The sequence below is a fragment of the Pelobates fuscus genome, chromosome 4, assembly GCF_036172605.1.
Source record: "Pelobates fuscus isolate aPelFus1 chromosome 4, aPelFus1.pri, whole genome shotgun sequence".
NCBI lineage: Eukaryota > Metazoa > Chordata > Amphibia > Anura > Pelobatidae > Pelobates > Pelobates fuscus.
The window spans coordinates 284,735,610-284,761,165 of NC_086320.1; the positions used below are offsets into that span (position 1 = coordinate 284,735,610).

The 25,556-nt window shown below is 40.3% G+C and overlaps 1 protein-coding gene across 4 annotated transcripts in view; it reads right to left on the reverse strand.

Annotated features, from left to right (window-relative positions):
• Positions 1-25,556, reverse strand: part of DNAJC13 (DnaJ heat shock protein family (Hsp40) member C13) — a 189,560-nt gene that overhangs the window by 60,832 nt on the left and 103,172 nt on the right. For 3 of the 4 annotated variants that reach the window (XR_010090773.1, XM_063452169.1, XM_063452167.1), the window contains exons 14-23: positions 24,450-24,557; positions 16,327-16,482; positions 12,866-12,922; positions 11,777-11,898; positions 10,794-10,869; positions 10,021-10,116; positions 8,809-8,952; positions 7,937-7,951; positions 1,711-1,793; positions 732-885 (exon numbers count right to left, since the gene is read on the reverse strand). Coding sequence is in view for 3 of the 4 variants with exons in the window: in XM_063452169.1 (XP_063308239.1) it covers positions 732-885; positions 1,711-1,793; positions 7,937-7,951; positions 8,809-8,952; positions 10,021-10,116; positions 10,794-10,869; positions 11,777-11,898; positions 12,866-12,922; positions 16,327-16,482; positions 24,450-24,557 (1,011 nt within the window). In the remaining variant the exon portion in view is untranslated. The remainder of the gene's footprint in view (positions 1-731; positions 886-1,710; positions 1,794-7,936; positions 7,952-8,808; positions 8,953-10,020; positions 10,117-10,793; positions 10,870-11,776; positions 11,899-12,865; positions 12,923-16,326; positions 16,483-24,449; positions 24,558-25,556) is intronic. The other variant, XM_063452170.1, reaches the window with a different exon arrangement.

Consider the following 25,556-nt stretch of genomic DNA (forward strand, 5'->3'; position numbering starts at 1 on the left):
TGTTAGGCAATAGTTAGCTTTTTTTTTACTTTTTTTTACTTTTTTTAATGGCACAATCTACAGGAACATTCTACTATTGCATTGTTTTTCCTATTGACAGCTCCAACATCCTAAGGGTCTAAATTTAAAAAAGGCCCAAATCATATCTAGTTTCCTTTTACAATCATTTCCCCCTCTCTATGACTTGAATACTTCCTTGTTTGTGCTTGGAGTTATGCAAACAAATGCTTCTCTATGAGAAGAATTGGAATGGCGAATCACGGCATTAGGCGAAGCACTGTGGGCACTATAGCAGCAAACTGCTAAGCCCATTCTTCTCAATGTGTGCACACCCAGAATATTGCATTCACATACTAAGCATGCGGAACCTAGAAACAGGTCAATTTAGAACCCATTTTAGATGGAAGCTCCTGATTGACATCTACAAGGAGCATAGGGAGGGAAAACATACAATGCTTCCTAGAAACTGCATGTTCACTGTTTAGGCTGCAGTGATATATGCATCAAAAACACTTCATTCAGATAAAGAGATATTTGTACTTAGACTGATCCTTTAATTTGTCGTTCATAGAGAACAATTACCTGCAACTGTTTTCAAAGCAAAGTCCAACTACTCCAATTGAGAAGTGGTTGGAACGACTGATAGCAGTATTTAAGGAAATACAGCAAGAGTTACATATAGAATCAAAACAGATGTTAAAGAATCTGCATTAGTTATACAGGTTACACACCTCAAACTCATGGTGATTCCAAGAAATTACTGTGGCACTTCCCAGTTCCCGATCTACATTGAACGCTCTCATTTCAGACTCTAAGGACTCTCTCAGTTCTTCCCTAGTTTTAAAGTTCCAGATGAGATTTGACCGTGCATGATCCTGGTGAAACCTGAAAACAAGAGAGCCGTGTCTTAAGTGTTATTTAATATCTCTTTTATCATTCTAATGTTGGCTTAATATACATTTCCTCTTGTATGGTAATAGCAAAACTGCATTGATAAGTCATTGAAATGTGATTATACCTATCACAGGTCCTAACCATAAAGGCCCTGTGCTATCATTGAATTTCCGTAAAGCCCTGCTATTAATAAACAGGTAGGACAAACCAAATCATAGTAAGGCTCCAAGGATATATAATGAATGCCATTTGTTTTTGATGGGTAACTGAAACACCTGTATTCATGCTTAAAGCTGAGCATACATTTACAGACTACATGCATGTCTGAAATACCCAATTTTTGTTCCTGACTCAGCGGTTAAGAACACAGCTCTAAAACGTCTTTGTTGGAGAGTGAACCACAGTGCTATGTTTTCTAAAATGATGCTATTCATGAAAACATGGATTTCTTCCCTGAAAATTGATTTCTTGCATATTTTGCACAATTTAAAAACTGGGGTGCATGCTTTCTAAATATACTGCACAGGGAGGATTCTGAATTTAATTACTGAAGAAAAAAAAGAAAAAGAATTTAGTGGATAGATTGTATGCTGAGTTTGGGGTATCTGGTAAGAAGCAATAAAATGTTTTTGTGGTAGAGACTTTTTAGGTATTTAACGGTTGCTGGATTTGGGGAGATAAGGGATTTCATGTGTAGATGGGGTAAGCACATAAAGGTAATAAATAGTTATTGACATATATCTATGACGAACTATAAGTTAAATAATTGGAATAACGTGGAGAATGAGATAGATGAATGTGCTTGAAGAATTTTACCTGTAGTAAAAAAGGTCCCAGTTGGATTCAATCTTTATTCTTTGCCTTCTTTTTCTAAGTATGACAGGCTTTTGGGTAACATTCTGTGAACAAAAAAAATATACCTATGTAGAAAATGTACTTGAAAATGTAACTTGATATCACTAACTTACTGTTATTGTAATTCACGTGACAAAACTATTTTAAACTGGCTAACCTTATAAGGAACACCACCTTGCAATTATAAATTATTATTAGCTAGCCCTGCTAAGAAGACATAAATAAATATATAGGTCTAGTCAGTAAAGCCTCACTCACCCTCATTTATAAACTTATTAGGATTACCAGCTTGTAGAGGAATTAATTTCACTGTCAGAAGCCACTAATCACTGATATAATACTGAAAAGCTCACTACTGCTTCCAAACAGTACAAGAAGTCTGAGTAGGTCATAGAGAGTTAAAGCGAATGGACTCTACCACTTCACTTTTAGCATTACATTAGCATTCCAGAGATTGATGAAGATTGCTATAGCAGTTTTAAAAACCTTCATTTTAGAAATCTAGGTATTACCGGAATTTACTGTATGTGGGCATTATTACCAAATGCAGACATATCTTCTTCCATTTTAGCTGAACGGCTAGTAATACCTTTGGGCCCTTACAAATACCTATAAGTAAGGTTTTTGACCATTTTTATGTATCTATTTTTTGTCACATCTACTGTAGATTTTTCCTTTTATACCAACACTTAAACCAGTGTGAAACATTGGGAAAAAATGGACACATTATGCAGTCTAAAGTTTTTAATTTCCCATATATTGTTTTATAAAGGATGAACAAATAAGTGAAGAAAATTGTGTAAAATCACTGGAACTCTGAGCTGTGATTCTGTGTTGCAGGCTGAATAGGGTCTCCCAGTCTGTCCTCAAGATTATTATGATTGGTGCGCGGCATTGCCAGATGCTCAGCACCAAATCACATTGTAATCAGCTGGGAAGAAGGCTTCATTCATAATTACATAGAATGTAATTATGAAAGCAGCCAGTAGATGGTGGTCACAGACCACTCTCCTGTTTTAAACAGGAAACCCACATTCTAATATCAACTTTGATATTAGCAGAGGGATTCCTTAGGATTAGAGGTAGATTTAGGGGCAAGTGTAGGGTTCGTGTTACAGTAGGGCTAGTGTCAGGGTTAATGGTGTATTTGGGTTAATGCTGTTTTAGGGTCAGGGCTAGTGTAAGGTTAATGTAGTTGAATGAAACAAAGAGAAACGGCGCTTCTATTTTTGAAAGAGGACACACTTTGGTAGCATGAAAAAAAAGGGGGGATAACCTCTAAACAGTGAACTTAAAATTGAAAAAAACTAAAGAACAAAAGAAAAGGTCTACCAAAAAATGTGTTCTCTTAATGTGAGTATTAATATAATAACTTTTAAGAAATATCATAAAAATTTGAAAAAAGTGACTAAAAACTAAATGGAAAGTTCAATCCTCTCTATTTGGACAAATCTTAGTGGTTTAGCAGGAATATAGTTCTAGAACACGATACATTGTCAAAATTAGCAATTAATTATTGATTTAATGTAGTCCAAGTGATAGAGAGAGATCCCTCTCTCTGTTTTCCCCACTGTGGACTCACTCCAGATGCTTTATCTATCTGATTTCATTTTTATTTTTATTTATTTTTTTATTTTACACTTTATCCTAATCTTGTTGTGATGCTTATTCTATCCCTGTCATCTCCTAATTATACATATAAGATGTTTTTAATAATAGACTGTGAGTAATGTATAAGATTAACAAAGTACTGCTAACATTCAATCACTATATGTGACAAGTATCAGATGTTGGGATCACTTTAAGATCACGAAAATGTTTTAAGTGTGTTTTACTTTTCAATATGAAGTTTGAGTTTTCAATGTATACAATTTTTTGGTTGGCTAAATAAGAATAATGCCCTGAACAAAACACTAATATTATGTATCTCTTTTTATCTTATTTTATTAGATAATGGTTGCTTAATCTTCGTGGGGATGAAATGGAACGCACGTGCGTTCCAACGATATGGACTGCGTCCGCACAGCTGATTACTTCCGCACGGCTGACGAGAATGCGGATGTTTCCGGGTTGGTGGAACGCACGTGCGTTCCACGGAGACGCTCCGGAACTCCTTATATGGACTGCCATTACGAACTGCAACACAGCTGACGAGCAACAGCTGATAGGGGAAAATCAGCCCGGAAAAAAACGGCGGGAGGACCTATAAATAGAAGACCAAGTACCCAGAAGATTTGAAGCACTTCATCACTCCTGAGGAAGTCTGTGAACACAGACGAAACACGTAGAGTTATATGCTAGAACTGTTTGCTTGACTGAGATCTCTACAAGGACTTCGTTCTCTGTATTGACTGGATGACAGAATTATATTGATGAGCCTTTTTACATCTTTTATGCTGTAAGTGCAACCATTAAAGCTGATTTATACTTTTTCAAACAATGCTATACTATGCCATTTCTCATTTCTTACATGTAATGTCCACTACTCCAACTACGAGGAATTCATTAAAATCCACATATTTTTGATGGGCTTGAAAACAACCTCAATTCTGTGAGTGTGACATAAATAAGGGGCAGTTTATTGTATTAACGTTAATCCCCTATGAGCGCATTTTCTATTGTATTTTTTAGGTATAGGTATATCTTGCTTTGTTTCTATGTTCAAGTGATAGTTACTGGCTTTCTGGGTATAGAGGGAAGGGGAATATAGCCACAAAGCTATTTCTCCTATTGTAGAGTCTAATATGCCTTCGAGGGAACCCCTTAAGAAAATCCTACTCTGTAGTAAAGCCCTCTGCTCCCTCTAAGGTCTGAGATACAAGCGGAAATCAGATGGCACCTGTCAAGAGGTGAGATATTTTAGGCAGCAAGTGAACAGTCAGTTCTTGTATTTCATTTGCTTGAAGCAGGAGAAAAAATATTTGAGTGACTTTGGCAAGGACTAAATAGCGATGGCTAGACAAATGGGTTTAGAGCATCTCCAATATGGCAAGTGTGGTGTTCCCAGCGTTCAGTGATTAGTACCAACCAAAAGTGGTGCAACCGGTAAACCGGCATCAGGTTCATTGGCGCCCAAGGCTCATTGATCCATTGGGACAAAAGGCAAGCCCACTGAGGGTGGGGCCGGGCCGCCGAGCTGAGCGGTCGCAGGACAGCTCGGCTTCTGCAAACAGAGGCACATATAGCCTGTAAATCGAGATTTTTGGGGAGATTTACCTGCAAATAACTGCGACCCTCGACGGAACCGGGCTACCTGAGCTGAGGAGAGGCTTGCTCTCGAAGTTTTAGTCCCTCGGAGGATGGGGCCCGCTGCAACAGGCGGGACCTATGCTGGCGGTGAGTGAAGCAGACGGCCGCCGCAACACTATCCTGCCCGACGGAGCCCGACATACGTGGAATACCTGCGGGCCCGGTCCTGTCCCCTCCCCTCTGGACCAGGGGGGTGATCCCAGTCCAAGCCAAGCTAAGCTATGTAGCTAACTGTGGAAGCGCTGACATGCAGACCCGAGTACAAGATGGCAGAGACCATGTGCGCAGGACCTGCAATTTTGAGCACAAGGCGATCGGCAGCCACCACCTGGTCTAGCACACGGGGTAATAAGCGACAACGGACATCTACCAAGCAACGGTCCCCACGCCCGGAGACACCCCTGGCATATGGCGCTCGTCAACCACCACACACATGGATACCACTGCCGAGAGGCCCGCTCACTCTTCATCTGAGCTGGGCGCTCACCGGGAGGAACCCCCCCCACAGCCTGCCATACACCCAGGGAGAAGCTTGGGATCCGGCGGAACCCTGGGCCCACGGTCCTGGTGATGGGTCCAATGGCATAAGGGCGCGAGAGAAGCCACGGCAAGGAATCCGGCGTTACAACCCACGCCCACAGCGCCCGCTAGAGGAACCGGGGAACCGAACAAATGAGGCCGGAAGGGCAGACACATGGAAAAGTGAACTGACAAGGTACAGTCATGGGTTGGAACATGTGGGTAACCGACATCCGCCTCTGCCGTGCTTTATCAGGACAGACTACTGTATACACGGCTTCTGTGATGGACTGATGCGGCCTGATCCTGTGCAACTGTCGTGCCCGTGCACAGCAGGGCTTCATCTGATGAGTACCAACGTCAAGAATACTGTTTTCTTTTATGATTTCTTGTTAGACCGCTAACAGCATACTTACACCATCAGACAGACATCGCTAGAGTTAGCCACACAGAGGTATACCCTGCGGAATCTTTATCTCTTTATCTAACACCCAGAAGTAACTAGTAAGAGGGCCAGACTATGCTTACACCATGCATACTAGCCACTGACGTAACATACACAGAACAGGACACACCAAACCAAGTCAGCCCGCACAGCTCAGCTCAGCCGCTCTGAGGATCTGACAATGATGGGCATACTGCAGGAACATAACTCGACCAGCCTGTTCACAATTATACTTATCCCATAACGCTGAAGCGACGACCATTGCCTAACTTACCAACCAATCTTGTGCCTAACTCGGGCCTGTGACCCTTCATAATCTTGCACCATTCTTTAGACCACTTAACTAGATAGGCAATGCACTAGAGCAAACTCACAAGATTTGTACTAATTTGCCAATGCCATATAAGCCAAGCTAACCAGACATACTGTATTATCTCCTGTAACGGAAATTTATAAGCTTGTATAACTAATAATGTTAAAAAGTATTGAGCAAAACAGTTCAGCGTGTTTAAGATCTTATAACATATAAAAAAGAGGCACTGTTATCCAGGAAATGTTTATTTACAGCTGTGATCTCCCTAACATGTATCTAAAATTGCACATTTCCCTCTTCTTTCTTCTGTACCCCTACTCATTTGACTCAATAAAAGAAAGATTGACAAAAAAAAAAAGGCAAGCAAACCTGGTTCGATCACACAGAAAAGCTACTGTAGCACAAATGACTGAAAAACTTAATGCTGGCTATGATAAAAAGGTGTGAAACAGACAGTGCATTATAATTTGCTGCTTATGGGGTGCTTAGCCACAGACCATACAGAGTGCCTATGATGAACCCTGTCCACCACCTTTCAATGGGGACATGAGCATCAGAATTGGACTATGGGCCAATCGAAGAAGGTTGCCTGGCCTAATTTTATTATTATTATTATTATTATTATTATTGCCATTTATATAGCGCAAGCAGATTCCTTAGCACTTTACAATATTATGAGAGGGGGGATTTAACTATAAATAGGACAATTACAAGAAAACTTACAGGAACGAAAGGTTGAAGAGGACCCTGCTCAAGTGAGCTTACAGTCTATAGGATCAATAACGGTTTCTTTTAGATCAGGTGGATGGCTGTGTTTGTATGTTGTTTACCTGGAGAAGAGATGACACAAGGGTGCACAATGGGAAAAGGGCAGGCTGGCAGAGGCAGTGTTAGGCTATGGGCAATGTTCTGCTAGGAAACCTTGGATCCTAGCATTCATGGATGTTACTTTGACACGTACAACCAGTCATGGCAATGGTGTACTCTGATAACTGTGGACTCTTTCAACAGGATAATGCACCCTGCCACACTGCAAAAAACTGGAATGGTTTAAGGAGAATGAAAAAGAGTTCAAGGTGTTGCCTTGGCCTCCATATTACCCAGATCTCAATCCAATTGAGAATCTGTGTGATGTGCTGGAAAAACAAATCCAATCCATGGATGCCCCGCGTGGCAACTTGCAGGACTCTATGCATTAGAGCTGATTTGGTGGCAGAATGGGGACTTACAAGATTTCAGGCAGGTAGTTTTAATGTTGTGGCTGATCAGTGTATAGGATATTAAATAAGAGCCCTTTCTTTCCTTTAAAAAAACAATATACAATATGCATGGGAGCACTTGAAAGAGAAACCTTTAGATTATGGTGGGACAAACACATTCTAGGTTTTGTTTTGGTTCACGACTAGAAAAATTATCACGATCCATCAGGAGTTAATTTTGTATCATACACAACAAACACATTTTTTATGGTTGTTTTGTTATGGGTAACCCAAGTTAACAGTTTAACCACCACAGAATAAATGTTAGGCACATGCTTCCAATAACTATAAACAAATATTAAAACAGTTTTTTATTCAAGTCATGCATTTTAGAAGTACAATGCACAGAAAGGCCATGCAGGTCAAACACTGCCTAACAAAAAGGCAAAGACATAAACTCACCATATTATTTCTGTCCTGATCATGAATATGTGCAGAAAACAAAACAAAAACAAGGGGAATGCATATTTTAAAGAATGTAAAACAATAGCAACGAATCATGCACATATTATGTTATTTTACAAATCAATTCCAACAATGAAAGTAAAAAAAAAAAACATTCAAACTCTTGCTAGAGATAAAACATTGTGAAAGACGATAAAAAGCCTTATAATTTTCCTAGAAAGTTAGATAGACAATATAGACAACCATGTCTTAGTATTTCAAGGGAGACTGGCACAGCGGCAGCAATTATTCTCTCCCTGACAGCTGCAAATTTAACACGACCAAAAACCCCTCTGCTTTGCCCGGCATTCCAATTGTGATAACAACAGAGGTAATTGCTGTGTGTGAAGTTTGTTCAGTTAGAAGCCAGACCAGTTATATCTCTGATACAATGGCTTCTAAGAGTATAACAGCGCATATGCACGCAGTAATAAATGTCCATTCAAAGCAGAGGCAAAATAAAAGACTCACTTAAAATGGCAGAACTCAGAGAGAGAACACGAGGAGGTGACAGTTTTTAGATGGAAACCCTTTCAAGCTTTATGAAGGGACCTAGATTTGGTGAGAATTACATTCATTATAAAGTACTTATTAAGTCCTTTTCTAGCTAAGGAGAAAGTCCTTAATGTTCTTAATATGGAGAAAGGCTCAGGATACAGGGAAAGTTCATAAATTGAATATGCCCAGAACTTGCTAATTGGCGCACTACAAAAGAACAAGAATTAGGTTATAAGCACAATACTATATATGAAGATCCCCGCAAGAGAATTGACATTGTCCTACTATCTGCCTTAACAGTGAAAGATTACAGGTATATCTGATAATTTTACCTCTTTTTGTGCAATTCCCATCCTATCCCTCCAGTGCAATAAAACAATGTCCACTTTATCCTTGGCAAATTTTTCAACTTCTTTAGCAGCTTTCCCAGCAATTCTTTGCCATTCTGGGACTTTGTTACTTTTGCCATATTGGTCCTATAGAAGCAGACAAATGTATCATGAATACCTGTCGTACTTTGTTGCATAGTAACAATTATTAAAGCTCTTATAGTATGCATTTAAGGGTTCCATTTTGCTCAAATAATAAGATACACAGCTCTAAATGAAAGGTTTCATTTAGGTGAAATGGTTAGGCATAGAAGCACATTCAAAATATACAGTTAGAAGATTAGTGCATACTTTGAACAACAATGTTTATGGTAGCCCATGTTTCCGGTTTCTGTCATGTTAAAAATCAGGTGTAACAGAATAAAGTTTAAAGGAACACTAGAGGGTCAGGAACACAAGCATGTATTCCTGACCCTATAGTGTTATACCACCATCTAGCCACCCTACCCCCTCCTTCTTAAATACAATACAATCTTGCATTTACTCCAGTCTGCTGCTGCTGGCTCTGCCCCTGATCTGCCTGCTTGGATGACATAATCAGAAGTGTTATTCAAGGCCAATCACAATGGTTTCCCATAGGATTGGCTGAGACTCAAGGAGGCAGATCAGGGGCAGAGCCAGCACAAGCCAAACACAGCCCTGGCCATTAAGCATCTCCTCATAAAGATGCATTGAATCAATACATCTCTATGAGGAAAGGTCAGTGTTTGCATGCAGAGGGTGGAGACACCGAATGGCAGTGTCACAGGAAGAACCTCTAGTAGCCATCTAAGGAGTGGCCAGTGGAGGTATCAGTAGGCTGTAATGCAAACACTAAATTTTCTCTGAAAAGACAATGTTTACTGCAAAAAGCCTGAAAGGAATGATTACACTCACCAGAACAAATACAATAAGTTGAAGTTGTTCTGGTGACCATAGGGTCCCTTTAAAAGGGAAGTAGTAATTTAAAACCTGACAGGACTGTTCAAGTTTTGGGACACCATAAAAATAATTGCTCATGTATATAAATATAGCTTGCCTTGAGGATGACTGTATTATGTCAATGTCATTTTGTATGCCTAAGTGAGAAACAACTGACTGCAATTAATGTGTATCTGATAGGGATAAACAGTTGTGAACATAATGGTGGCATATCAAAAAGATAAGTCAACTTACTGTAGCAATTTTCAAGTTATCCCTGATGTGCATTCGGTCTACGTCCTTTTCAGGAACCGGATCCGAACTGTCCAGGTATGCCAGCAAACCCGGGGGCTAGAGACATATAAAACAGATTACATTATGGCAGACAGAGGACTACTCGATAGCTACAGTATTCGTTTACTAAACTCATTTTTAGGCTTCAACAGCAGTTTATTTTGATACAATTGCTGTTTGAGATCTCAGAAACATGTCCTGTTTGTAATAAACCTGAATAAAGATTTCACAGATCATAAGAAAGGTAATTTATCCGTTTTTAAGTGCATTAGGACTTTCTTTTGATTCCTCATATTTTGTATACATGCTTGTACATGTACATATGCACAAGTGCACAGCATTACTTTACATTAGATAATTAATTTACAGCTAGTGTATTGGAACACTATGTTTTATGCACATCAAGGCCTCCCAAACAAACAGTTTTACATGTGTAAAAAGTTACAGGGACATATTTAAAATGTAAATATTATAATCTCCAAACTTTAGTGGGCTTATAGTATAGCAGTTTCTCTAATCCAAAATATCACAACAAAAATCAAAAATATATAGAGAATGCGGAGTGGTAATAATGGTCAAACTGGCAGACTAATACATTAGGAACGGCAAGATGTTTTTTGAATGCCTTTCGTCCTGCAAGGAGTATTTTTCACAATGTCACTGGCATGTCGCCGGTCACACTTCCACAAACACATACCACCTTTGAGAAAATGTGTGTTTAATCTGTGGCTTACCAAAATCCGTTTCAGCAAATGTAATGACGTTAAGTTGTCGGCTGTCCAAAGGCCCACTAAATGTCTACTCAGCTGCCTGAAAAACATATGGATGAAGTTTGCAGACTTTTTATTTGATGCTTTGCAGGGTATGTCTACTTACAAACAAGTACCAATAAATTATAAGCTCACAATAATGATAAGCTTAACAGGGCATTTAAAGGACCACTATAGTGCCAGGAAAACATACTCGTTTTCCTGGCACTATAGTGCCCTGAGGGTGCCCCCACCCTCAGGGACCCCCTCCCACCGGGCTCTGGAGAGAAAGGGGTTAAACTTACCTCTTTCTCCAGCGCCGGGCGGGGAGCTCTCCTCCTCTGATCCTAGTCCTCTCCTCCCATTCGGCTGAATGCGCAGGCGCGGCAAGAGCTGCGCGCGCATTCAGCCAGTCTCATAGGAAAGCATTATCAATGCTTTCCTATGGACGCTTGCGTGCTCTCACTGTGATTTTCACAGTGAGAATCACGCAAGCGCCTCTAGCGGCTGTCAGTGAGACAGCAACTAGAGGATTTGAGGGCTGGATTAACCCATTTATAAACATAGCAGTTTCTTTGAAACTGCTATGTTTATAAAAAAAAAAATGGGTTAACCCTAGCTGGACCTGGCACCCAGACCACTTCATTAAGCTGAAGTGGTCTGGGTGCCTATAGTGGTCCTTTAAAGCACCACCAGTACAGCTTGTTGTAATAGTTATGGTAACAGCAAGTGTATAGCTTCCACATAGGCAATAGACCAGGCAAAAGGCTAGGTCAAGGGTGCCGGGGGACCCACTGTTTGTGTTAACCCACACTAAAACAGTTTGGAAAACAACCAAGGATGGTGTCATGGGCATTCTGGCACCATAACTTCTACAGCACTGTTAGATAAGAAAAAAACAACATCTCAGGTACTCATAGATGTGATAATATGGGAAATTACAAAGAAAAAAATAGATAAGATCTCACCTATTTGTTAGCATTCTTTGATCAATGCTAATTGTAAACATAGCAGTGTGCAAGTGTCGAGGTAAGGCACCTTCACTGAGGGCAAGTTCCTGCATTTTGGTTGCTATTTCTTTATCTGCTTCCTGGGAAACAAGGACAAAAATAATAACAGCAATAAATATGTTATAGCGATACAAGATTCATCAGCAACAAATTAATACAGTCTATAATCGTATAGCCTCCTAACTTTTCAATACATCATGACGTCATGAATCCAATATGTCAATAAACATGGAAGTGACAAAAACTTCCTAACAGTCCTAGCAGCTTTCTGCAATACTTGCTCCCTCCACATGATCCCAAGGTTTTTCCCAGGTTTGCAATTTCATGATCAAATCCTGACAATTCCCAGTTTATTAGATAACCTTGGCAAGTCCTACTGAAGCTCCTCAGTTGCAAATCACATTTAAAATGTGTATGGGTACAATGTTTTTTATAAAAGGTATGGCCATTGCCCACTGGTTTTAATTTTGGAGAATGTCTACATACAAGATGACTAGGACACTATAGACCAGATATAGTTCTAACAATGGGAGTACTCAGCAGAGAGATTTCGTTGGTTTATCTGTCATCACTCCAGTTTTAGAATTCGTAAAACATTTTAGAACATTTATTGAAATTTAGTATTTTTAGTTAAGAAAACAATCGGAAAAACATAGCAAAATTAAAGTCTTAAAAGTTTGCTTAATTTTGTCCCCACTGTGTTTCTATGTGATTGATTTTTAATCTATGCATTAAAATAGCAAAACTTTCTTCTGTAAGTAAAGAAAACTTTGGATTTTCAGTATTTATCATATTGAACCGATCAGCATTTGAATTTCTTTTGTATGTTTGTATCTGGTTCAGTTTGGTTTGTGCATTTGTCGTTGGTCAAACCAAAAGATAGATATTTTTCTCTCTCATTATTGCAACACTACAGATTCATGTCACTTTATTAATTTCAATTATACACTGCACAGACCGACACACACACACACATACACTATAGCATTGTATGATACCTGTGACTATATTTTGCACTGTACATCCCTCGAAATACACAACACTTACCTCTATAATAGCCTTCATCACTAAGCCGGCTCCTTTTACAATGGCCATGGAAGGATGCTAATAATCAAAGAGAGGAAAAAAGAATGTACTACTTTATTATTGATCATTTTATTGAAGTAAAACAAAATGCAATTTGGATTAATATCAACCAAGAAAAGAAATGTATATAGCAATGAAATGAATTCACTAATCTGCAAGTTGAACAACTACAAAGAATACATATACAAATGAGACACCAGGGCACTCAACATCATTTTTCAGGTCTTTCATTTGAGAAAAAAAAAACACACGTTTACTTAAAACTCTATATACATAGCGTTCCAGGTAGCAGGCTGGCTCTAATAGCCATGTTTTAGTGAGCTTTGACAGTGGACCACACAACTCACTGCAATCCAGTGCCATTTGCACATAGTACTTACCCAAAAGCTATACCCTGATATTGCTTAACAGTTTGGCTGGGGGAGCTGCTCTCAATTACTTTAGGCACAAAATAGAAGACCCCAACAGTCCTTTATTTCCACAGTGGCAAACAATTAGCAAAAGAAGAAAACTTGAGCCATTATTAGCCTTTATATAGCGCCTTCATGTTCCGCAGCGCTTTACGTTTATAAAAAGCGGTAGATGTAAGACTAAATAAGACAATTACAAACGTCTACAGGATAATAGGTTGAAGAAGACCCTGCTCAGAGGAGCTGGGGTATAAAACTACAATAAGAAGGGCATCGAGTAAGATAACTAACCAAACAACGTCGGAAAGTAGCAGAACTGGATGGCGATAATGGAGTGTGGCCTTTTAAGAGAGAGGAAGAGACAGGTTTGTTGAATAGAAGTTACTCTGGAAGGTTATGAGCTCTTCTGAGTTGTTTAATATGGATCAATTAGAGTATTGTGACTAAGTTGCTTCATCACCATTTTTGACTAAATTGTGTTGTAAATGTAAATCTTTTTACATGCTTATTGAGATTTAATGGTGAATTTCATAGAACTTCTATGTCCCACTACTTCAAAAACCCCAAATTGGTATTTTACTATAGCTCCTGAGAACAACAATAATCCACATAGCTTTTACTGAATTTTGGGGAACTTGTAGGATAAAACTGGACACATCTGATCCGAAAAAAATGCCAGAAATTCGTCCTAACTCAAACTGACCAACCGTTCACATTCTATTACGACAAAACTCAGTCAAGTCGCAGGTGCCCTAGTCTACATGACAGGACATTCGCACAGCGAATGAAGCAACAAGAGAACACGAAATAGGGTTAGTATTGTGGGAAACTGTATTTGACTACAGGAAATGAAGCAGACTTCAGCTCCTCCTTTAGTCAAAGCTACTTTGTTACCCCTACTTTTACCCTTTGTGTCACTATACCCCACTCCCTCTGGTATGTAAGCTCATTGAGCAGGGCCCTCAAACTCTAGATTCCTGTGTGTCCAACTTGTCTGGTTACAATTACGTGCCTGTTAGTCCACCCATTGTACAGCGCTATGGAATTTTCTAGCGCTATACAAGTAATACAATGATAATAAAGAATGTCACGAGTAGGAAAAATACATAAGACAAAATAGCCCCCATTTTGTCTTTTTGTTTTTAAACTAGATCGGAAATAAAGACAAGAAGAACAGATTCTAATAGAGGAAGAGAAGAGGAAACAATAGGAGAAAGGTAAGTTCGGCCTGACAGTGCCGCTTTAACACGGACAGATAACTATTTTTAACATTGTCCCCTCTTTGTATTTGTTAATCACAGTGGTCAAACTGCCTTAGCGGACAGCTGTGATTAGCTCCCAGTGTGATCACTCATCCTGGGGGTAAATAGCGCAATATTTGTTGGACTACTTCATAGTCAAAACATGTACTGTGCACAGAGACTGCCTGCAGCAGAGGTTTAAATTAAACTGATGTCTCATACTTCCGATATCCAGCAATAGCTCGGTACATGATGCAATCGACATGTAGCAGAGCTAACACGATCCTGCAATTTCCAGACTCCATCAGAGCACCATGTTACTTTTAGATTTACTACAAGGTATACTAAGTCTCAACTGTGAGATACACTATCTGGGGTTGCAAAAATAAAGACCGTAAATCTGCAAAGTTTGGGTTATGGGTTTGCAAACTTTGTAGTGTTGCGACACTACTTTCTTTATTTTTGTACTTCGAAGGTTTTGGAGGGTAGCCTTGGAAGCTTACACCTACGCTGGTGTGCAGATGTTTCAATTCCACACACTTTAGCAGAAGAGGAGTAACACTTTCCTACATACTTCTAATTTCGGTTGGCAATGCATGTGTGTTACCAAATTGTACAGTCTGCCTGTTCTGTATGCTGTCTGATATCGTTTTTTTCCTACGTAAATGCATTTTCTGTGTTTAATAATAACAAAAGAAGAAAAATCTATATAATTAATTATACATCTATATACACATGCATACACACACTTTCAACTCATGCAATCCATAATGAAAGAAATATCTTTAGGGGATCTGTATGAACTATCAGGAACTATTTTTTTTACTGACCATTTTCAAGGTCAAAGTGCCAACACCATTAAAATATTCAGACCACTTATTAAACACTGGCTCATTAAGTAATTATTATAATGAGCAGGTACACTTTAATTTATTAAAACAACTCATAATTACCTCATTGTCAATTGGATGCTGCAAGCAATTAGAGATTATTAGCAGATTATATAATCCATTGTTAATATTTTCCAATATAATGAAACAAAATGTAATGTATTACTCGTGATTACCAATGGAAGAAGAATGGCATGTAAATGATTCTGCTTTCCAGGAAGCTCTCAGCTTCTAGACTGAGCGACCTTTGGTCCGAAGGGTCTGGATCATTTTTGAGCTTGTCTGATTTTTGTTAGTCTTCTTTTTTTTTTTTTTTTCTTTCAATAATTTAACTATTTATTGGTTTCAAACAGAATACAAATGTGTTAAATCCAATAATACCATTTTTTTTTTTTCATTTTAATTTGTTGCGCAAGTCTCACCCTATGCCCTTTCACGGGTGCACAATGTGATTTAGGAGAATGGACAGGGTGCAAACTGTCAAGCCCCTCTTGGATATGCTTTCCCTTTGACTCCCCTACGATTACAGAGGGGAGCTTGGGTATCCAAATAAACTACTGGATCCTTAATAGGTTAATTTTATTTTTTTGATGGCTTGTTGAAGTGTTTTAGGGACAGGCGAGGCTGCTTTGGTGAAATAAATTCTTTAAATAACGTTTTCTTCTGATTTTGTAAAAATGAATGTTTTACTGGTTCATGTTTTAATATTCATATGTGAAGAAAAGGAAAATGAAACAGAAAATGAAAAGGACACATACCAAAGGATACAAGCAATCCATCTCATGTTTTAGCTCCAAATGTTAAAATGTCCCCAATACTGGGGGTTCACAAGCAATAAGCAACTTACAAGGGATTATTTAACAAAAACCAAATAGCTTTACCTGAAATAGCTTGAAGAGGGTCCGGCCATTAGACGCTACCATCTCCAATAACATGTCAAACTGTTGTCCTTCTGTTGTCTCGCTGTATGGAGCGCAGAGGGCAAAGGTGAGGAAGTCCAAAAGTGAACTGATAACAAGCGCACCTGTCCCATAATTCTGAATAAAAAATAAAAAAAATAGATTTGGTTCAATTTACACATTTGCAATGAACATATGCAAAATACTGTAGCATTATTAGGAAGCTGAAAGGGACATTATATGCTTAAAGTATTTTAGAGTCACCTTCTGTTTTTTTTTGTTCCATTTGGTAATGTGAGTCTAGGGAAAACAATTCATTTTGTCTAATGGAAGAACAGGAACACCACTGTTGGCGCAGGCATTTCTTCCCCTGCTCCCTCATCTGCTCAAACTGTCACGGCATGACCTTTTTTTTGGTCATTCGCAGAGTGGACCATAAAGGTATCAGGATAAATACCTATTCCACTGCATTCAATAGTCCTCTTACAAGACTGCAAGTACCACATAGAATGCAGAACAGTTAGACCCTTTTAAAGATGGGAGCCCTAATTGTAATTGCATTTCTGCAGTCATCAGAAGCAACATCACTGTACATTACACATCCTACGATTATTCATGGTCTCTGCACGACACCATCCATTTTATATTCTGGCTGCAATTGCTATGATCTGCATGCAAGGGTATATCAATGACCTTAAAAACACAATTTACAGAGAAAATACGGAGTTTCTATTTTCTGAAAAAAAAATAAAATTAAAATGACATTATAAACCGCAAAACAACTTTAGTTTAATGAAGTAGATCATGCCCCTGCAGTCTCGCTGCTCAAGTCTCAAATAACTTTTGCTTCTGATTATACAGTCCTACTTACACCTCCCTGCATGTGACTTGCAAAGTCTTCCTAAACACTTTATGTAAAGAGAGATCGAATGTTTAACCTTCTTTTATAGAAATCTGCTTAATTTAGATTATCTTATCTCCTGCACTATTAAAGGGACACTACAGGCACAAAAACATCATATAAATTAAGTTATGGTGCCAGGAGGCCCTTGGAGGTACTCTTACCTTTAGCTGTTAAACTGTTATCTAATGTTTTAAACGCAAAGTTGCCTCCAATGGCAATTTCCACTCCCCGCCCCCCCAGACGGATTTCGAATTTTGAGGTAAGAGTGCCTCCAGGCACCAAAAAAAACTTAATTTAGAGGAAGTTGTTTTGGTGTCTGGAGTGTCCCTTTAACAACACACAGAAGGCTCCTGCAGACTATTAAAGTTAACAAAGCAGGAGATAAAAAAATTCTAAAGAAAACACACTGTGCTGTAACATCTGATTGAAAATGTTACTTCTTTTTTAAATAGGCTGTGTGAGTCACAGCCAGGGGAGGTGTGGTGTGTCTACAGCTGTATAAACAGAAACAAAAGTGATTTAACTCCTAAATGGCAGAGGATTGAGCAGTGAGACTGCAGGTTCATGATCTATACTTTTTGTCTTTGTCATGATCTATACGCAAACTGTTTTATTAGGTTAAAGTTGTTTTGGTGCTTAGAGCATCCCTTAAAGGAAGGATATCAAATAAAGTGAAAATTTCACACAGGACAACGACATGTTACTCCATGTCAGGACCCCTAAATATAGTCAAACCATTACAGTGCAGAATTGTCTGCAAACTTTGGATCAATGAACTTAACTGGTCACTCCATACCACTCAGACCCTTTGTCAATGTTTACGGATTATGGCCATGATGAGTGCTAGCAAAATATGGGATAGATAAAGGGCAGTTACATTAAAAATGATTCCTTGAAATGTTGTTCCTTCTTTAGATGGGAGGCTCTATTTTAGGGGGTTGAAGTTACCAGAAGATTATCAACATTTTTACAGTATCTTACTGTCTGGGTACCGGTTGTCTCTACCTCAGAGGAGGTGAGACACTTAGAATTCCGCCCTCTCAGAGGGGCTGACTCACTCGTTCCTCGCAGTCCTCTCGGCCGTTTACACGCCGGACGCCTCTGATCCGCCTCCTTTTATGACGCGGCTCTAGTAGCCGACGTCATGACGACTATCCGTTCCGACCTGTCAATCAAGTCCTGAGCACGAATCAGGACTCGTCGGGGGCGTGATCATCTATTTAGAACCAGGGTATAAAATAAGGTTTTGTGTATTGGTTCATTGCCCTGTCGTGGTTCTAGCTAGTCTTTTCACTCAGCGCTCTTATTTCTATTTGTCTCTTTGGTTCTGACCCGGTTCGTATTATTTCTACCCTGCTTACCTCTATTACCTTTTTGACCCGGCTTGTCTCTCGTTTACCTGCTCTCTCGTTCCCTCGACCTCGGCTTGTCTCTAGACCATTCTTTGCTTACTCCTTACGTTAGTCCGGCCATTCTAAGGTCCGGTATACGTAACTTCTCCTGTTTGTACTCTGCGTGTTGGATCCCTGTCCCGATCCTGACATTACGACAGGGCCAATGGATCCTGCAGGTACAAACACTCAGGTCGGTTCTCCTGACTCTAGATTTGAGGCCATGGATCATAGAATGGACCAGATGGCTCTAGCGTTGCAAGCCTTACTATCTCGTTCTAGTAACCAATCAGAAGAGATGCGTACTGCATCCATCTCTCCTGTAAGTTCAGGCCTAGAGGTAGCCACAGTAGGTGCTTCATCCCGTATAACTCCCCCTGTACGTTATGGTGGCTCTCCGGATACGTGTTGAGGTTTTTTAAACCAGATAGGTATTCATTTCGAATTACAACCCCGCTCCTACCCTACAGATAGGGCGAAGGTTGGATTCATAATCACACTACTCATTGATAAAGCTTTGAGATGGGCTAATCCTTTGTGGGAGAATGATAATCTGTTAGTCTATAATTATAATGCCTTTGTCACTGCTTTTAGAAGGACTTTTGATCCTCCAGGTAGAAAGGTTAATGCTGCTAGACTACTGTTACGTCTTAGACAACATAACCGAACCCTTGTTGATTATGCCTTAGAGTTCAGATCCTTGGCAGCAGAAGTCAAGTGGAATGAACAGGCTTATATGGACGTATTTCTAAACGGACTATCAGACGAAATTCTAGATGAGGTTGCCACAAGAGAGCTTCCTGAAAGTTTGGAGGATTTAATTTCTTTTATTTCTCGAATTGATGAACGTTTAAGACAGAGACAGAACACTCGAGATAGAACCCGTAGACCTTCCTTTAGACTAGCTCCCTCATTCCAAAGTCCTGAATCTACAACTTTAGCGCTTCCAGAACCTATGCAGATAGGCAATACTCGTCTCTCAGAAGAGGAGAGACAGTACAGGAGAAGGGAGGGGTTGTGCATGTATTGTGGAGCAAGAGGTCACCTACGCCTAAACTGTCCTAACCGCCCGGGAAACGCTCGCACCTAAGTTCCTCTAGAGGACAGGCCTTGGGTGTTTCTATCTTGTCCTCTATACAGGACTATAAAGATCATAGGCTTCTACTACCTGTTTCTTTAGCTTGGGAGAAGGGAGTATTAAATACTATGGCGTTGATAGATTCCGGAGCTGCTGAAAGCTTTATTGACCAAGTCTTCGTCACTAAACACTCTATCCCATCCCAGCTAAGGGATACACCCTTGGCCGTTGAGGCCATAGATGGTAGACCATTATCTGAACCTGTTATTTTTCATGAGACCATACCTGTTAACTTAACTGTTGGTATCTTACACGAAGAAGGTATATCTTTTATGCTTATTTCATCTCCTTCTGTTCCAATAGTCTTGGGGTATCCTTGGCTTAAGAAACATAACCCCATTATCGATTGGGAATTGGGTGAAATAGTCTCTTGGGGTCAAGGTTGCCAAAGCAGGTGCTTACAGAAGGTCTCACCGGTTTGCGTAGCTGACACACTGGTTAATTCTACCCAATCTACAGACTTACAAATACCACCCCTATACCTGGATTTAAAGGCAGTCTTTGACAAGAAGAATGCTGACACTCTACCTTCACACAGGTCCTTTGACTGCAAGATCAGACTCTTGCCCGGTACCATGCCTCCGAGGGGCACGGTATATCCTTTATCTACTAAGGAGAACCTAGTCTTAGAGGAGTATATTCGTGAGAACCTGGACAAGGGATTCATTAGGAGATCCTCCTCCCCTGCCGGGGCCGGGTTCTTTTTTGTGAATAAGAAAGATGGTACATTAAGGCCTTGTATCGATTATCGGGGATTGAATAAAATAACTATTAGAAATGCCTACCCGATTCCTTTGATTACTGAGCTCTTTGATCGTTTAAAAGGCTCCAAAATTTTCACCAAGTTAGATCTCAGAGGGGCGTATAACTTGGTGAGAATTCAACAGGGAGACGAATGGAAAACAGCTTTCAATACCCGTTACGGGCACTATGAGTACACGGTAATGCCTTTTGGTCTCTGTAATGCACCAGCAGTATTTCAGGACCTGATTAATGAAGTTCTTAGGGAATTTCAACATGATTGCGTTATTGTATATCTGGATGATATACTTATACACTCTAGTGAGATTGAGACTCACCACAGACAAGTCAGAAGGGTATTGCGCAAACTTCTACAACATGGATTGTACTGCAAATTGGAGAAATGTAGTTTTGACCAGTCTCAGATAAACTTTCTTGGGTACGTTATTTCTGGGGACGGGTTTAAGATGGATCCGGTTAAACTCCAGTCTATTTTAGATTGGCCATTGCCCAGGGGACTCAAGGCCATTCAGAGGTTTATTGGATTCTCCAATTATTATAGGCGCTTCATTAAAGGATACTCGTCTATTATTGCGCCTATTACCAATATGACTAGACAGGGGGCTGACACTAAGACTTGGTCTACTGAAGCTCTCGTTGCTTTCAAAACACTCAAGGATCTTTTTGCTTCAGCACCGATTTTAGTTCATCCTGATACATCTTTGCCTTTTCTACTCGAGGTAGACGCCTCGGAGACAGGTATAGGTGCTATCTTGTCTCAAAGATTAGGTGTGGATAAACCGTTACATCCATGTGTTTTTTTTTCCAAGAAATTGTCTGGGCCTGAAAGTAGATATGACATTGGTGACAGGGAACTATTAGCGGTTATTATGGCTTTAAAGGAGTGGAGACATTTATTGGAAGGGACCTTGCACCCTGTTACTATTTTGACAGATCACAAGAACTTGTCCTATATTGGGGAGGCCAAGCGCTTGTCCGCCAGGCAAGCTCGTTGGTCCTTATTCCTCACTCATTTCAATTATGTGCTCACTTATAGACCTGGTTCTAAGAACACTAAGGCCGATGCTTTGTCTCGCCAACATGAACCCTCTACTATATCTGATGCGGTTTTGTCCTCTGTAGTTCCCAAGTGCAATATTATCGCCAACACGAATCTCAGGATACACTCCCCGTTGCTTGCCGAGATCATGAAGGTACCGCATCTGGCTCCCAGACAGGCTCCCGGGGCACGGCACTTCGTTCCTCCTGAACTCCAACTGGAACTGTTGCAGTGCTTTCACAACAGCAAGGTGGCTGGGCATCCTGGCATACGCAAGACGTGTTCCTTGATTTCTAAAGATTTGTGGTGGCCTTCATTACGTAAGGATATTAAGGATTTCGTCGGGGCATGTGAGGTCTGTATGAAGACTAAGCAACCTCATACGCTTCCTTGTGGGCTCTTGCACCCCTTGGAAATTCCCGAGAGACCATGGTCCTGTTTGGCTATGGATTTCATTGTCGATTTGCCTATTTCTAAAAGACAGACTGTTATTCTCACGGTGGTTGAAAGGTTTACTAAGATGGCTCATTTCGTGCCCTTACCTAAACTTCCGTCTTCTCCCGAATTGGCTGAGATATTCGCGAGAGAGATTTTTCGTTTACATGGTATACCCTCCGAAATTGTCTCTGATAGAGGCCCCCAATTTGTTTCCCGTTTTTGGAAATCCTTTTGTTCTCAATTGGGTATCAAATTGAATTTCTCTTCTGCATATCATCCCCAGTCTAACGGAGCTGCTGAACGCACCAACCAAAAGATTGAACAATATTTGCGTTGTTTTGTTTCCGAACACCAGGACGATTGGGTCGGTCTGATTCCTTGGGCGGAGTTTGCACACAACAATCTCGTTTGCGATTCGACTCGTTCTAGCCCCTTTTTCATGAATTATGGCTTTCATCCTCCTATTCTTCCCTCGGTTTCCCCTTCCCAAGGGGTACCGTCGGTTGATGTCCATGTTGCCAATTTGAGGAAGTTGTGGGATCAGACTCGACAAATTCTCCTTCATAATTCCACGTTGTTCAAACACGCAGACAAGCGTAGAAGGGCGGCTCCGATTTTTGTTCCAGGGGATAGGGTATGGTTGAGTACCAGAAACATTCGCTTGAAGGTTCCCTCTATGAAATTTGCGCCTCGTTACATTGGTCCTTACAAGGTTCTGACTCGAATTAATCCTGTTGCGTATCGCCTTGCCCTTCCACCTGGCTTGCGCATTCCTAACTCCTTTCATGTTTCCTTGTTGAAGCCTCTAGTTTGTAACAGGTTTTCCTCCGCTGCACTCTCCCCTCGCTCTGTTCAGGTTGAGGGCCAGGAGGAGTATGAGATCAACTCCATCCTCGATTCTCGAATTTCTCGGGGGAGGTTACAATATCTTGTGGACTGGAAAGGATATGGTCCTGAGGAGGTGCATGCTCCTCGCCTCCGCAGGGCTTTTCATTCCCGGTTTCCGTCTCGTCCCGGTTCCTTCCGCCCGGTGGGCGTTTCTGAGAGGGGGGGTACTGTCAGGGTACCTGTTGTCTCTACCTCAGAGGAGGTGAGACACTTAGAATTCCGCCCTCTCAGAGGGGCTGACTCACTCGTTCCTCGCAGTCCTCTCGGCCGTTTACACGCCGGACAACTCTGATCCGCCTCCTTTTATGACGCGGCTCTAGTAGCCGACGTCATGACGACTATCCGTTCCGACCTGTCAATCAAGTCCTGAGCACGAATCAGGACTCGTCGGGGGCGTGATGATCTATTTAGAACCAGGGTATAAAATAAGGTTTTGTGTATTGGTTCATTGCCCTGTCGTGGTTCTAGCTAGTCTAGTCACTCAGCGCTCTTATTTCTATTTGTCTCTTTGGTTCTGACCCGGTTCGTATTATTTCTACCCTGCTTACCTCTATTACCTTTTGACCCGGCTTGTCTCTCGTTTACCTGCTCTCTCGTTCCCTCGACCTCGGCTTGTCTCTAGACCATTCTTTGCTTACTCCTTACGTTAGTCCGGCCATTCTAAGGTCCGGTATACGTAACTTCTCCTGTTTGTACTCTGCGTGTTGGATCCCTGTCCCGATCCTGACACTTACTAAGTAACTAATGGGTGGATTGGTTTCCAATTGTGGTCCTTAATTAAGGAAACCATAACGAAACGTGAAAATAATTTCAGTGAAAAAAAAATAAAATCTAATAGTTCCAAGCCTGCCATGTCTGTCTGCACTTTCCAAAGGAGATATAGAGTCAGACATTATTTAAAACACAAATACATTTGAATCAATGATAACGGTGGAAGAGACAGACGACAAACAAGAACGTCATTACATCATAGGATTTGTCTAATCCCTTGAGACAGTTTATTTAGTCATCCTGATTGGTTCTTTTTTCTTTCCCTTGTAAGATTTTCAAGCTGCCATTTTGAATGATCAATTGTTAAAAATCAGGTGTTATTTGATCCAAGATCACCCGCACCTGCTCTGGTGCCGAGGATTCACAATGTAATGACATCATCAGTCATTGCCCTGTGAGCACTGCACAGCCAGGCAGTTTCCCAGGAGTTCTCCACTCTGTTGAATCTGTAGTATTTGCAGCCATTCCTGTTTACTGAGAACTCAAAACCGCCTTGAAAGCTGCCTGGCTATTAACTATTCGGTTAACCCACAGCAGCCAGGCAGGTAAGAGTGATCTTGGGTCAGCTAAAAAGTTATTCTGATCCAATATCACTCAAAATGGCTGTGCATGCAGGTATAAAATGGGAATGTAAATGTTGAAGATAGCAAAATAAAGGAAAAGCAATGAACATGGAGGAATGGTGAAAAACAGTCTTAAAAAAATAAATTAAAAATTAAATTAAATACAAGAGAGATTTTTTTTTGGTTTAAAACAATTGTAGATCCTGCTTACCACGTGGGAGTTGAACTTTTCAAGCAGGTTTTCCAGAAACTTTTTTGAAGAAAGAAGGGACGCTTTGTTCAGCTGCTCTTGCCTCAAGTCATAGTCGTCATGCATAGGCTGCAGAATCAAGAGATTCAAAGAACATTTTTAAAGAGCGTCCCCAAAATATTTAAAATAAATGAGCGAACGGTCATGCACAGCAGAACGACTACATGAAGGCCTCTAAAATCGCAAAACTACAATTATTTAACACAAGCAGTTTATTTATATTATATAAGAAAGCAGTTTATATATATTATATATAATGTGTATTTTTTCTAAGTGCTTGTTGAATCGTTTTATTTTTTGGTTATAGTCTATAACTACAGATAATTGTATTTTTATTTTCCCAACTCTCTCTGAAAATCCTTTTCAACAGCTTGAATGGTAGTACAGACATATGGATAGTTGCCCCCCATTCACAGTTACACAGGCTCTTACTATTCTTTACACCCCTCAACCCCCTCTACCCCCTCCAAAAAAGGCAACCATCCTCCAACTCCTGAGAAATAAGCATTCGATACAAAATATGGAAAAATGATAAAATAAATCAAGAGAAAATGAACATGTTTTCCATATGCCTTTGCTTTGCAGGCTGTGGGTGGACGGGCAAAGACCCTCGTTCAGTGCTAAACTGCTTGAAAATGTCTTAACACTGAATGCAGACACTGAATGCCAGAGGACATCAGAGACTAAAACCAATTCAATAAGATGAAAAGGTGTAAGAAGTGCCTACAACGTCCTTATAAAGTATTCATCAGCTGTGATATTTTCTGATTGAATCTGCACATTTATTTGCAATGTGTTTGTAGAGAAGACATAACTTGATATAATAGAATGCCATCTCAGTGTTCTTGATACATTAATAAACCATTTGAAGGTATGCAAGTCTAAATTCTGGATGCCAAAATAAAGGGATCTCCCTTAATGGCCTCGAAGTGCACTTGGAGATGAAGGTGGAAAGCACATGCCAATGCTGTGATCATCAAGCTCTATGCATGCTTTCGCTCTGGGTAAATATGCAGGCCTAACTGAATCTGGTTCCAAATGAGGCATGACTGAGCCACAGTAAAGGTG